At 39.2% G+C, this 15,493-nt stretch overlaps 1 protein-coding gene across 1 annotated transcript; it reads right to left on the bottom strand.

Moving 5' to 3' along the window:
* Positions 1 to 1,013: 1,013 nt before the first annotated feature.
* dhcr7 (7-dehydrocholesterol reductase) lies at positions 1,014 to 14,502 on the bottom strand. The gene is made up of 8 exons (XM_088991641.1): positions 14,351 to 14,502; positions 10,682 to 10,787; positions 9,469 to 9,691; positions 7,210 to 7,300; positions 6,930 to 7,143; positions 6,657 to 6,861; positions 5,388 to 5,519; positions 1,014 to 3,664 (listed from the first exon to the last, which is right to left on the bottom strand). Exons 2-8 carry the CDS (start codon positions 10,783 to 10,785, stop codon positions 3,200 to 3,202), a joined length of 1,434 nt encoding a protein of 477 aa, XP_088847767.1. The 5' UTR covers positions 10,786 to 10,787; positions 14,351 to 14,502; the 3' UTR covers positions 1,014 to 3,199.
* Between the last annotated feature and the right edge of the window lie 991 nt (positions 14,503 to 15,493).

Here is a 15,493-nt window from a genome sequence, read left to right as displayed (position 1 = left end):
AGTGAGCCGAGCCAAAAAAAACCCAGCTCTCTAAAAAGAGCTGGAATTCCCATTCACGAGACAAAAAAACCCTGACACTGTAGTGGATACATTTTTGTACACGTCTGGCAGTGAATGAGTTAAAAAAACAGTTCTGAATAACACAACTATTTGATTTTGAAAACACCAGCTCAGGTTATTGGTCCAATCGTGCCTGGAATGTTCATAATGTGATCCACGACTGTTGGGTACTCTTTGATTTCTTTGTTTTTTTTTTTTTTTTGCTGACAAATCACGTACTTTCCCCCCCTCCTCTGAGGTACCCCATTTCTTACTTTGGCACACCGCTTCAAAACTCGTCATAAAAAATAATTTGAGCTCCCCTGGGGGAAATCAGGCCAGACTGTTGTGTTTTTTCTCCCGTGTATGTTTCTTTTTTATAAGTTCCATCTTGGACGCACGCCCCCACCCCATTAATAATAATAATAATGTCATTTTTAAGCGCCTTTCAAACCTCTCAAGGTCACTTTACAGTCACAGGATAAGTTTTTCTGTGGGTGAGCAGCGGCAGCCACACGCGCAAGCGTTCACTCAACTTGGAAGTAACTCACATAGAAAGCTATCTAGCTAGCTAATAGATAGCTAATAATAACAATAATACATTTGATTTATAAGCACCTTTCAAAAGTCTCAAGGTCACCGCAAAGTCACAAGACGAGTCCTTCTGCATTCACTCAACCCAAAAGCTGCTCAAATAGATAGAAAGCTAGCTAGCTAATAGATAACTAACCATTGCCGCCCATCCGTGCCGAAATGATGAAATAAAATCATCCGGATCCCCAAAAAATTCTCAACTCGATCAAAAAAAAAAAAAAAAAGACATCAAAAATGTTTCTGGGTCCAAATGATTTTATTTTGTGCAAAATGTTGACGTTAATTGAGTCATTTCAACAAAACATCTTTACAGTGATATAAAGAAAAAATATTAATGTAACATCTTAAAACGTGTTTTAAAACACAATTAACGTTGTATGTGTTATATTTACAGTCAAACATGAAAATATTTTATGGTTCAAGATGATAAAATACTGTAATTACAATGATTTCAAAATAAGATATCGTGATTCGTATTTTAGAACAAGAAAACAATTCCAACTTGCAAACAAACGCCAGTCAAGACTTAACTCGCTGGTCATTTGCTGCCCCCTACCGTCCAAAATGCAATACAACCCCCCAAAAAAACAACTTTTAACTCGATATCATGAGCGGAAATAAGCAAAATGTTTTATGGTCCACCATTTTAAAATAATTGTAATTATTTCAAAATAAGATATGATGATCCGTATTTTAGAACAAGAAAACAATTCCAACTTGCAAACAAACGCCAGTCAAGACTTAACTCGCTGGTCATTTGCTGCCACCTACCGTCCAAAATGCAATACACCCCCCCAAAAAAATTTTTTTTAACTGGATTATCATGAACGGAAATCATCAAAAAGTCGTACAAGAACGTTGAACCGAACCGGAATCGCAAGATGTCAACTGAACAAAATGTCCGCCGTGTTAGCAATGTGGCCTTCAGCTCAGAATGTTGTAGCGTATCATCCTAAATTTTCACTTGGATTGGATGTACCTTTATTTGTCTCTTAGTGGAGAAATTGACATTTCACAGCAGCAAAGTTAGGAAAGGAAAGGAAGAAGTAGAAAAACAAAATACAGGAGCTGCTGGAAAGGCAGCTGCTGGAATCTTGAAGTAAAAAAAAAACAAAAAAACTAAATAACAAATAATATGACAACACAAAGTCACAGAGTCATTCATTCTTCTGCACTTGCTGTACCCTCTTTGTTACATGAAGCCGTTCTAGATAAAAGAGGAGAGGATCAAAGCCTCCTTTTCAGCAGTGGATCAGGGACGTCATGGTGGAATGTGCACGTCGACTACAAGCTAAATGATAAAAGACGTATAAAATACAGTATTTTGTTTTTCTACTTCTTTCTTTCCTTTCCTCTTCCTTTCATAACTTTGCTGCAGTGTAACTTCCGGCTAGAGTGAATGCTGGCGTGAATGACTGCCGCCGCTCACCCGCACAAAAAAATCCTGTGACTGTAAAGTGTCCTTGAGAGTTTTGAAAGGCGCTTATAAATCAAATGTATTATTGTTATTATTAGCGAGCTAGATAGCTTTCTATGTGAGTTACTTCCAAGTTGAGTGATTTGTACCGTTTCTGTGCAATATTTGGACTATTGGACAGGTGTCCACTTCATCAAATTCGGTCCAAGGGTGAAAACGAGACCGCTTATTCTTTGGTGTATACAGTGATACCTTGGCTTACGAACTTAATTGGTTCCCAGACGGAGTATGTAACTCAAAAAGGGTGTATCCCAAAAATTAATTTCCCATAAGAAACCATTAAAATGAGAATAATCCGTTTCCAGGTCCCCATAAAACGTCATTTTCTACTTTCTAATTTTCTAAAACTACACAAAATATACCTTATTTTATGTATAATAACTGTGCTGTGGTATTATAATTAAAGAAATAAACTACTGTATAATAAAGTGGTTTTATTGACCTTTGTGATGGTCGTTGATGGCTTGTTGGAATTGAGTGGCCGGTTTCATCAGCATTAAACACCTGATGACGAACGTGGCCTTCTTCTTTCACCACCTTGAGGAATGATCACTTGTAGGTGCTTTCTCTGCTATCATTTTACCTTGTTCCTCATCAATTGTTTTCTGTTTAGCTGGGTCGATAGCTTTTTGCATCAAGTGTACAGATGGCTTGTGCGGGTTATTTGTGCAGCCTGATTGATGGGAATTTTAACCTTGCAGTCTACACTCTGCCTTTGAACTATGAAAGTTGAAACGAGTCTAAATTTCACCATTTTGTCACTCTCTCTGTCGTATGCCTGTCTCTTCAATGTTTAAACCACCTCCCCTCACCGCTGCGTTCTTGACCAATCACGTGGCTTTAACCGAAGACTGGGGGGCGAGGAATAGAGCAGTCAGCTGCCATTTTCTTGTGAGGAGAACGGGCTTGTTCGCCAACGACACATCACTCATTGTGGCAGCTCCGTGTGTATCCCGAAAAATAGTTTGTATGCCAAGGTAAAATTGTCATCAATTTAACATTCGTAAACCGAAAAGTTTGTAAGCCAATGGGTTCGTAAACCGAAGTATCGCTGTATTATGTGGCTGGGTTCGGATACCTCCGCTGGTCCTAGAAGAATCCCGGGATGAGCCGATAGGGCACAGCGTCCGTGTAGCGCTTCCAGTCGGCGCCGTACTTGCTTCCGCAGCGATGCTCGTCCCGCAGGCAGCGGTGCACCAACAGGACGCTCATGTAGACGATGTAAAAATACGGCAGCAGGTGCCCGAATCCACAGGCGGCGCAGTAGGCCAGCGAGCCCATCAGGTCGCCCGTGTAGTTGAAGTGGCGCGCCACTCCCCAGAAACCCGACGTCAGCAGCTTGCTGCGGTGCGCCGCGCCGTCGGCCGAGCGGTACGAGCAATCGATGAAGGCGGCCGGACGGCCCCAGATGGCGCAGGCGCCCTCGCTGCGCCGGAAAAGGTCCTTCTGGTGGTTGGCGGCCCGGAAGACGTAGTAGCCCGATAGGCCCAGTAGCAGCACGGCCGCCGCGTGAGCCCACGGCAGTTGCACCGGGTGGTACACCAGGTACAGACCCTGCGGGACAGTTTTGGACAATTTACGGCGGTGTGGAAAGCCATTTTCAAAATGTGAAAAACTACAATTCGGGGGAGAACTGCACTCAAAATACCTCATACCACCGATGTGACCTTCTTCAAATTTCTATTCCCTCTCGTTCCCTCAGATCCTCTTCCTCCCTCCACCTCTGCGTGCCCCCCCCCCGCCTGTCTCAGCATGATGGGGGACCGAGCTTTCAGCTGCTCTGCCCCCAAACTCTGGAACTCACTTCCTCCCAACGTGCGTAGCATCGATTCCCTTCCCACCTTTAAATCCCATCTTAAAAGCCACCGATTTAAAATCGCATTTTCTGTGTAGCTCTTTCTCTCGTTTCTATTTTATAATTGTATTTTATTTATTGTATTCTATTTTGTGATTGCATTTTAGTTATGATAGTAGTACCTATGCTTGTCTGTGACTGTAAAGTGTCCTTGAGAGCTTTGAAATGCGCTTAAAATAAAATGTATTATTATTATTATTATTATTATTATTATTATTATTATTATTATTATACTAAAAATGCAGCATTTCGGTCACTTACCGCGCGGGTAAATTTGACGTATCAAATAGTCAGAAGTGAAGTGCGCATGTTTACATGTCACTTTTTCACGAAACGCTTAAGCCAGGGATCGGGAACCTTTTTGAATCAGAGAGTCATAAAAGTACAATACAGTGATACCTTGGCTTACTAACTTAATTGCTTCCCAAAAAGTGTGTGTGAGGCGAAAAGTGTGTATTCCAAACATTAATTTCCCATAGGAAAGCATTAAAATGACAATAATCCGTTCCCAGGTCCCCATAAAACACAATTTTCTAATTTTCTAAAACTACACAAAATATACCTTATTTTATGTATAATAAATAATAATAATTAAAATTAAACATCTTAGGTTTGGTGTGAAAATCAGAGTGATCTCTGAACAAACTAAATTCATAACTGCTTCATTGCGAATCAAAACAATGCTAGTGACCGGAAAATTTAATTCTTAATGCATTTGATTGATAATAGTTTACATTATTTTTTTCTGTCAAATGAAATTTGACAAAATGCAGTAGCTCACAAATTCAATTCGGTTGAGTATTTTTGCTTTATTTTGGTTCTTATGCTGATTGGAATGTGAAAATAATAATAATAATAATAATAATAATAATAATAATAATAATACATTTAATTAACACACAATATACCTTATTTTATGTATAATAAATAATAATAATGAATAATAATACATTTAATTTATAAGCGCTTTTCAAAACTCTCAAGGACACTTTACAGTCACAGGATATTTTTTTTCTGTGGGTGAGCAGCGGCAGCCACACGCGCCAGCGTTCACTCAACCTGGAAGTAACAAAGTAAAAAAAAACTAAATAATATGACAACACAAAGATACAGCGGGTGATTCATTCTTCAGCACTTGCTGTACCCTCACTATCTAGCTGACTGGCTATCTTGCTAGGTATCTGTTGGGCTATCTATTAGCTAGCTAGCTAGCTAGCTTTTTGTCTATTTGAGTTACTTCCGGATTGAGTGAACGCTGGCGCGTATGGCTGCCGCTGCTCACCCCCAAAAAAAAAACCCTATCTTGTGACCGTAAAGTGACCTTGAGAGTTTGAAAAGCGCTTATAAATGAAATTTATTCTTATTATTATGATTATTAAAGTTTTTCGCTCTGTTCATGGACTTGTCTTGCGGACCACCGACCTGTAGCGTGTAGAGGTAGGGCAGCCACACGCAGTCACCCCAGCCCAGGTACCAGCCAAAATGGTCGTGGCAGATATCGATGGTCTTGAGGTACCATGCTTCGTTCCAAAAGAAATCCAACACATAGATGGCCTAAAAGGAAGAAGAAGAAGAACCGGTAGGGGTGTACTTAGAGGACAACCGACAGCATTTTTTTGTTTCCTAACTGACATCAGAAAAACGTTTTATAGCATCTAAAATACCCAAAACACGCAGGCTGATATTTTTAGTGAAATGCAAAACACCAATAAAAATGACTTCAAGTGTCACAAAACTACTTCAAAATGACCTCGGACATGGCGCGTTTCAGAAGGACCCGCCCCCTTGTTCGTGACGTCACGCCAAGACGTCTTTGCCTTGCTCAAGAATCAAAACAATGGCTTCAGATTTGGAGAAGATGCTTTCTTGTGACTCATCCAGTTATGAATATGATTCAAATAGTTCTGAAGAGGAAAGCATACATGTTTGCAATTGATTAAAGAAGTCCTTCCGTATCAATTGGAGGCGTCTGGACTCCAATGTAGCGCCCAGAAAATGCACAAGATGGCGCACAAGCTTCGTTGGAAATGGGCTGATTTGTCCGCTGGGAATTTGTGTCAACTAGTATCAAATAGTAGTCTTGGTGCAACACACAACGATTCACCATCGCGTTATTTATGTAGTTTTCCTTCTAATTTCGCCATCAACACAAACTTTTCAGACCAAACAAAGTACCCAAAATGCATTGTGTGTCACTCTCGGTCAGGGGCGTTCCTTCCGTGACGTCACTTAGGGCATCGTCATTAACTCGAAAACAAGACTTCCTGAATATTCAGCGCGAGTCTGAAAAGGTAAAATAATAATAATAATCCATTTAATTTCTAAGCGCCTTTCAAAACTCTCAAGGTCACTTTACAGTCACAGGATCAGTTTTTCGATGGGTGAGCAGCGGCAGCCACACTCGCCAGCATTCACTCAACCCGGCAGTAACTCAAATAGATATAAAGCTAGCTAGCTAGCCAATCGATAGCCAACAGATACCTAGCTAGCGATCCAGCCAGCCAGATAGCTAACAGATAGCAAATTATAGTGATATGCGGTGGAATCTTTGTCAAATACGCTCAGTGGAAGTCATCTGAAGCCATTTTACAAATTATGGACGCAACTTGTCCGGAGGTGTCCAATATCCGCCATTTGTCGCTGACGATAAAGAATCTACGCGTCTAGTTACCGTTTTCCATCTCGGCTCACCTGCAGGACGTTAACCAGCAGCATGGAGTTGCTCACTTGACCGTGGAGCTCCTTTTGCTTGGCCATGTAGGACAAGTTGACGAGCGTCCATGCCACGATGCCCGGCCGCCCGTTGAAAAACAGCTTGAAGTCGAACCATTTGCCCACGCGCGGGTTGAACTCGATGCCCATCATATAGTTGTAGAAAACGTTGCCCGTGAACTTACTGCGGAGACGTCAAGTCGCTGATGCAAGGGGGTGTCTGGACGGGAGGGTAAAATCAAATGTCCTCACCAGTCCTCCGGATTGGTGGGGAATAAGTAGGCCTTGACGAATGCGAAGGTGGCCACGGCGTAACCCAGCGCGTTGGCGCACCACATGAGCGGGATCCAATTGTCAAAAATGAGGGTGGGCGAGAACCAGCGGAAGTAGCGGGCGTTGGCCAGCCAAAGGGCGTGCGTGATCAGCCAGCATTGCAGCCCGTTGATCTCGTACTTGTTGATGAAGCCTTGAAGGGGGCCACGGGTAAACGTCAAGGCGACGGCGTTGCAATCGAAGTGAGTGTGGCAGTTACCTGCGGGGGTTCGGGCGCCGTCCTGGACTCCCCCGACGTAACCGGGGAGGACTTTGTGCAACAGGTCAGGCAAACACATGTACAACACCACCTGGAAAGGACACCCACTATATTTATAGAAACATGTTTATTATATATACAGTGATACATTGGCTTACGAACTTAATTGGTTCCCAAACAGAGTATGTAAGGTGAAAAGTGTGTATCCCAAAAATAATTTCCCATAGGAAACCACTAAAATGAAAATAATCCGTTCCAAGGTCCCCATAAAACAGAATTTTCTATTTCCTATTTTTCTAAGTCTTAAAACTACACAGAATATACCCTATTTTACCTGTACTATATAATAAAGTCGTTTTATTGACCTTTGTGATGGTCGTTGATGGCATGATGGAATGGAGTGGCCGCGTTCATCAGCATTAAACACTTGACGAACTTCTTCTTTCACCATCTTGACGAATGATCCCTTGTCGGTGCTTTCTCTGCGATCATTTTACCTTGTTCCTCATCAATTGTGTTCTGAATAGCTGGGTTAATAGCTTTTTGTATCAAGTGTACAGATGGCTTGTGCGGGTTATTTGTGGAGCCTGATTGATGGGAATTTTAACCTTGCAGTCTACACTCTGCTTTTGAACTATCAAAGTTGAATCGAGTCCAAATTTCACTGTTTTCTATCCATTTTCTCACTGTCTTTCTGTCGTCATCCTGTTTCTTTAATGTTTAAACCACCTCGCCTCACTGCTGCGTTCTTGACCAATCACGTGGCTTTAACCGAAGACTGGGGGCGGGGAATAGAGGACAAAAACAGTCGGCTGCCATTTTCTTGTTAGAAGAACGGGCTCCTTGGCGAACGACATATTACTCATTGTGGCGCTCCGTGTGTATCCCGAAAAGTAGTTCATATGCCTAGGTAAAATGTTCATAAATTTAACGTTTGTAAACCGAAAAGTTCGTAAGCCAAGGGGTTTGTAAACCGAGGTATCACTGTACTTTATGGCATGTATTTTTCAAATCTATTTTATATTTTTATCTATTTTATTTTTTTTGATTATGCATTGTATGTTTTTATTTTTATATAAAACTATAGTATATATATAGTTTATCTATATTTTTGAATATATGTTCTGTATTTTAAAATTTGTGACATTTTATTGTTTATTTTTTATTATGTATATAGAAAAAAATTATTCAATATATATTTTACATTTTTAAATACCTTGACATTTTTTTGATGTATTTTATTTTGTAATTATGTTGTATTATTTTTATGTTTTTATCTAAAACGTCATATATTTTATATATTTTTTTCTCATATATTTTATATTATATTTTTAAAAATGTTTTGATTATGTATTTTATTTTTTATTATGTTTAGATTTTTATATAAAAACTTATTATCTATATTTGCTATATATATTTGAATATATGTTATATATTTTAAAATTTCTGATTAGGTACTTGATTTTTTATTATTTTTATCGAAAATATATTAAATATATTTTTTTCTAATATATTTTACATTTTTAAATATGTTCACGTTTTTTGATATATTTTAGTTTGTAATTATGTTGTATCATTTTTGTTTTTATGTAAAAACTTCATTATATTTTATATTGTTTTCTAATATATTTTATATTTGTATACATTTAAAAACGTTTTGATGATGTATTATATTTTATTATTTTTATAATGAAAATTATATATTTTATATATTTTTCTAATATATTTTATTTTTTATATATTTTAAGTTGTTTTGATTATATATTTTACTGTTTTCTTATTTTTTATATTTAAGATAAACATATATTTTTTCTAATGTATTTTACTTTTTTATATATTTTGAATTGTTTTGATTGTCTTTTATTGTTTTCTTATTTTTTATATTCTATATATAAAATACATTTTATACATTATATTTTTTCCAATATATTTTATAATTGTATACATTTTAACATGTATTATTTTTTTATTTTAGTTTTCATGTGTCATACTGTATCGGGCATAGGTACAGGATGCATTTGTGATGACCCAATTTTATCCTTAATCGGGGTCTATTTTTTGTTTTTTGTTTACTTTTTAATGGGCAACCGCAAACAAGAGGATACAAATGAGATTTGGATTAAATAATAATAATAATAATAATAATAATAATAATAATAATAATAATACATAGACAAGCATAGGTACAATAATAATTAAAATACGATCACAAATAGAACCAAACGGATCCCAGAGCCAAAATGGCGCCGTCGCTCTTACCTGGAAAATGACCCAGGCGGTGTAGATCTTGGCGGCCGACCAGGTGACGAAGGGTACACGGGCCCAGATGGAGAGCAAGGTGGACTCGCCACTGTAGAGCTCCAAGAGGGGTTGCGTGACCGAACACTGGTACTGGTCGCAGGCCATCACGAAAAAAAAGACGATGAACGGCGCGAAGCACAGCAGGGCCACCACGCTCAGCAGAGAAAACCAGTCCACCTCCCTGAAGTCCACCAGAGCGGAGAAAGAAAACCCCGTTTTAGCATTTCCCACAGAAAATCAAAAAGTACAGTGATACCTTGGCTTACGAACTTAATTGGTTCCCAGACAGAGTGTGTAAGGCCAAAAGTGTGTAACCCAAAAATTAATTTCCCATAGGAAACCATTAAAATGAGAAGAATCTGTTCCCAGGTCACCATAAAACATAATTTTCTACTTTCTAATTTTCTAAGCCTTAAAACTACACAAAATACACCTTATTTTATTTATAATAAATGTGCTATGGTATTGTAATTAAAGAAATAAACTGTACTGTATGATAAAGTCATTTTATTGACCTTTGTGATAGTCGTTGATGGCTTGATGGAATGGAGTGGCTAGTTTCATCAGCATTAAACACTTGATAAGGAACGTAGGAACGTTTCACCATCTTGAGGAATGATCCCTTGTAGGTGCTTTCTCTGTGATAATTGTATCTAGTTCCTCATCAATTGTCTTCTGTTTGGCTGGGTTGATAGTTTTTTGCATCAAGTGTACAGATGCATTGTGCGGGTTATTTGTGGAGCCTGATTAATGTGAATTTTAACCTTGCAGTCTACACTCTGCCTTGTCAAAGTTGAAACGAGCCCAAATGTCAGTTTTCTATCCATTTTCTCACTCTCTCTCTGTCGTCTGCCTGTCTCTTTAATGTTTAAACCACCTCCCCTCACTGCTGCGTTCTTCATCACGTGGCTTTACCCGAAGACTGGGGGCGGGAAATAGAGGACAAAAACAGTCGGCTGCCATTTTGTTGTTAGAAGAACAGGGTCGTTCGCGAACGACGAATCACTCATCGTGGCAGCTCCGTGTGTATCCCGAAAAATAGTTTGTATGCCAAGGTTAAATGTTTATAAATTTAACGTTGGTCAACCAAAAAGTTCGTAAGCCAAGGTGTTCGTAAACCGAGGTATCACTGTACATTGCTGAGTCATCAAAACTGTGAACCGCAACTCACCAGGCTCTCCCCCACTGCGCAGGCTCGGCCATCTTGTCCGACGCCATTTGCCCGTGGCTGCCATTTTGGATCCGCCTCCTGGTGACTTCCGTGGCGCTGTTCATGCCTGCCAAAGGAGTGATCATCGTTCCCGTCGAGGAAGGGTGTCATTTTTGTTTTTTTTTAGCGGCAGGCCACATTGTAGTTAAAGGACAACCGACAATTGCGGACAAGTTGCGTCCATAATTTGTAAAATGACTTCTACTGAGCGTATTTGACAAAGATTCCACCGCATATAGTGATATTTGACGTTTTAAGACTGAATATTCATGAAGTCTTGTTGATGACGATGCCTGATGTGACGTCACGGAGGGAACGCCCGTGACCGAGAAAGCGACACACAATGCATTTTGGGTACTTTTTTTTCATCAGAAAACACCGTGTTGATCGCGAAATTAGAAGGAAAACAACATAAATAACGCAATGGTGAATCGTTGTGTGTCGCAGCCAATTGCGGTAACACGCATAAAGAAGGTGTAAGTTGACACAAATTCCCAACGGACAAATCAGTCCATTTGCAATGGAGTTTGGGCGCCATCTTGTGCATTTTCTGTGCGCTACATTGGAGTCCAGATGGCTCGAATTGATACGGAAGGACTTCTTGAATCGATTGCAAACATTTATGCTTTCCTCTTCAGAACTACAGGTAACATCCGACTTACGACTGGCTCGACTTATGACCACCCGTACTTACGACCACGACCTCCAGACCCTATTTTAAAAATTTGAATTAGACGCCAAGCACCGCAACGCGCTAGCAGGCCGGCAACGCGTATGACAATTTTGGCCAGCCAGCATCTCACCCTCGCACAGCAATCGACTGTGTGATGGCATCAGAGGAGGGAGTTTGCCAGTCATTTAGCCTCCGTGTCTCTATTCAATATTTTGAATGGATTTCGACTTACAACCGTTTTGACTTACGACCGTTTGGTCGGAACGGAACTCGGTCGTAAGTCGGATGTTACCTGTATTTGATGTTACCTGTATTGGAATCATATTCATAACTAGAGCCATTGTTTTGATTCTGGAGCAAGGCAGTGCGTGACCAATAGTGACGTCACGACTTTCTGAATCTGCCCAGTTCCGAGCTCATTTTGTGGCAGTTTTGGGACATTTTTATTGGTGTTTTGCATTTGACTAAAAAGATCAGCCAGCGTGTTTTGGCTATTTTAGATGCTATAAAACGTTTTTCTGATGTCAGGAAACAAAAAAAATGGTGTCAGGTGTCAGAATTTGAAATTTTGGTTGGGATTTTAGCAGGCATCATGAAATTTCCCAAGTTTGATTTGCTTTCGCGGGCCTGTGTGGGATGCGGTGGGCCTGATTTGGCCCCGGTACCTTGACTTGGACACCTGTGGATTACAATTTCAACTCAGCTGTCGTTTGGCATTGTATATTGGCGTCAATTTCCTTCAAAGAAATGACCATTTATGGTTAGATAATAATAATAATAATAATACATTTCATTTCTAAACACCTTTCAAAACTCTCAGTCACTTTCTAGTCACAGGATCAGTTTTTCTGTGGGTGAGCAGCGGCAGCCACGCGCGCCAGCATTCACTCAACCCAGAAGTAACTCAAATAGATAGAAGCTAGCTGGCTAAATACAGTGTTACCTCAGTTTACGAACTTAATTGGTATGTGTAAGGTGAACGTTGAAATAAACAATTATGTTATTTTCTGCGAGTGTGTGGAGGGGGGGCTTTTTTTGTTCTTTTGAGATAGCAGATTTCTATCTTCTGTGATCGATGGAATTCCACTTACTGTCATAGTTGTTTTAATTTAGTGCAAAGACATTAATTAAATAATAATAATAGTAAAAATAATAATAATACATTTTATTTTCGAGCCTGTTTCAAAGCTCTCACGGACACTTTACCGTCACAGAGAAGCATAGAAAAAAAAAACATAAAATAATAAATAAAATACAATTATAAATAGAAACAAGAAATAAAGCTACACATAAAATTGATGAGGAGATTCAGGCCAAAAATGTCTTAAATATTGATATCTGCGATGACATTTTCACTTTTTAAAATCAATTTAGGGACGGTCTTTTTACTGTGATAGAAAGAAAAAAAGAGAAAAAGGTATCATTTGCTGCCACTGCTTAGTAACATCCATCATGCTATTGTTTATTAACCATGGTAGCCATTTTGATCACATATTGTAGCACATTCGGTACACGGTGTCCATTGTGTTATTGTTTAATACACTTGATATATTATTGATCCGCTCTTTGGGGGAAAACAAAAAAAAATATAATTTGAAAGATTATGTTTCATCAAGCAAATATTACCACAGTTATAAGAGACAGTAATGAAAAAAATAGGAGTTAAAAAATGTTTAACTGTTTTTGTTGCGATTAAATTGAGTTCTTGAATTTTGGGCTGTACTTTATTTACTGTATTCTATTTTATTTATTATAGTACCTATGCTTGTCTGTGACTAAAATGTCCTTGAGAGCTTTGAAAGGTGCTTAAAATATAATGTATTATTATTATTATTATTATTTCGTCTGTGTAAACTCTGAGTCGTACAGGAGTGATCCATCGATGAAAAGGTTTCTTCAGCCGTCATCTGTACTTCTTTGAAGGTGTCGGACGTTTCGCTTCTTATCCAAGAAGCTTCGTCAGCGAACTAAAGTCTTGCTGGTAGTTTCAGCTATATATATATATATATATATATATATATATATATATATATATATATATATATATATATATATCCCTACTGTCCAGACGTGGCGGTGCCGGACTCTGCTATGATTGGTCCCTGCTCTCAGGTTGGGGGGAGCAGAGGACTACTCCCTGCAGCTCCACTGATTACTTCTATTGTCCTGACTAACGAGTGGCCTGATGGGCCCATTTGCACTGGTATCACCTCATCAGCATAACTAAGCCTATGTTGCCTAAGAACTCTGTTGTACGAACGATCCAAATTGAACCTCACCCCACCATGGCGGTTTGGTGAAGAATTTTGCTGTTGTATGAAAATAGCTTCTTTTACTCCCCTTTAAACCATTTCTTTTCTTTCGCTAAGATTTTAACCTCATTGTCATCAAATGATTGGTTGCTAGCTTTTAGGTGCATTTATACTGCCGATTGAGGCTCACTAGTATTAGCCCTGCGATGTTGATAGTCTTTTTTTGAGAATTTTCAGATATTATTATTATTATTATTATTATGTATTTAAAAAGCTACATATTTTCAAGCAAGCTTTTCTGTTTATATATTTTTTAGATTTGATCGAATTTTTATTATTTTATTACGTGTGAGGATTATTCAAAATTCGATACTGTACTTGGGGTCGGGACGGGGGGGGGCTTTCTTCAATTGTGGATCGACCCTCATGTCAACACGCTTGTCTGGTTGAAAGGTCGTGTCAGGCCAACAATCGGGATCATAAATAAATAAACACGCAATACAGCGTCCACGCGAACATCGGATAACTTCATTTATGGCAGCATATAAAAACAAAGGTGGAAAACAGCACTATCTTCACGAACGTGACGTAACGTAGCCATGGTTAGTTAGCTTCTGCCCCCCCCCCCCCCCCCCCTCCACTCAACGAGTCCATCCAAATTCCGACGGGTATTACGAAATTAGAATGGTCATACTCTTAACTCACCTGACACTTTTTTGTGTTTTCACAGCACAACCTTTTCGTTTTTCTTCTCGGCTATACAACCGTGACGCTTCGCCCAGCAGCGGTCGCTCCTCTCCGGTTCACCGCGCGTTTGATTCCCCCCCTCTTCACCTCCGAACGGAGCTCACCGTTACGGAACCGACACGCCCCCAAAATGTCAGGTCCGTGAAGATTAGCCAATGGTTAGCTGAGAACGCGCGAAAGGCGGAACCGTTCGGCGATACTCTCCGCTGATTGGGTTAATAGTCGCTGAAGCCACCGGCGCCTGACCAATTTCCGACCGCTTGAATGGCTCAGCTCGCCGAAACGAAGAACAGGCAGGTTACATGAGCAGTCGTGAAAAAAAATAAAAAATAAAAACAAAGGGGAAGGCAGCACGTTCGTAGAAATCTAACTGTATAAAGAGAAGTTGTTTTTACTACTTTTTTAAATGCAATTACTTTTATTTTCGAAGCTCATACAGCCATGAAAAAAAGAGACAATTAAAAAAAACGCAGGGTTTGTTCTTCTTCCGGGCAATAGCCCCACCCTAGCCCTCCTCCCCCAATAAATGTCATTCCTTCTTCTAAATGAAATTCTCTCAAATTATATTTCACAATTGTGTTACTTTATGTCTCCATTTCCGTGTTCATATGCCCATGAACATTTTAGATTTGAGTTACTTCCGGGTGGAGTGAACGCTGTCGCTGCACTTCCGGCAACGGAAGTGCAGCTTTGTTACAACTTCAGCTGTTGTTAAAGCGTTCTATAAATCAATATGTATTATATTTTATTCTATTGTATTATTTTATAACATTTACACGTTGATCGATATTTAAGTGTAGATATTCCACACAAAAAAAGCGAGTACCTGATAATGCAGATGTGTTGTAGTGCCCAGTGTTTTGGGGAAACGAGTTTTTTTAATTTCGGAAATTTACTCAAACAGAAAAAAAACATTTGCATTATCAAAGTGCTTTTTTTCACCCTGAGGGTGGAAAAATCATACAAATCATATTTTCTCATTAAAAATAAAGCAAAAGCATTCTCCACAAAGTTATCTAGCTCACTATCTCGCTAACTAGCTATTTGCTATCTATTAGCTATCTAGCTGGCTGCCTATTGTCTAGCTAACTGGCTTTTTTA

This window comes from Hippocampus bargibanti, linkage group LG03 (genome assembly GCF_051943395.1).
Source record: "Hippocampus bargibanti isolate YZ-2025 linkage group LG03, ASM5194339v1, whole genome shotgun sequence".
NCBI lineage: Eukaryota > Metazoa > Chordata > Actinopteri > Syngnathiformes > Syngnathidae > Hippocampus > Hippocampus bargibanti.
This window is presented reverse-complemented; position numbering and strand designations above follow the sequence as displayed.

What these genes read in the sequence shown, in the direction of transcription:
- dhcr7 (XM_088991641.1), bottom strand. Translation starts at nt 10,785, where the DNA reads ATGAACAGCGCCACGGAAGTCACCAGGAGGCGGATCCAAAATGGCAGC. An exon ending in TGCTGGTTAACGTCCTGCAG is followed by an intron (nt 5,520 to 6,656) that starts GTGAGCCGAGAT and finishes TCTTCCTTTTAG; the next exon opens with GCCATCTATGTGTTGGATTT. An exon ending in CCTACCTCTACACGCTACAG is followed by an intron (nt 3,665 to 5,387) that starts GTCGGTGGTCCG and finishes ACTGTCCCGCAG; the next exon opens with GGTCTGTACCTGGTGTACCA.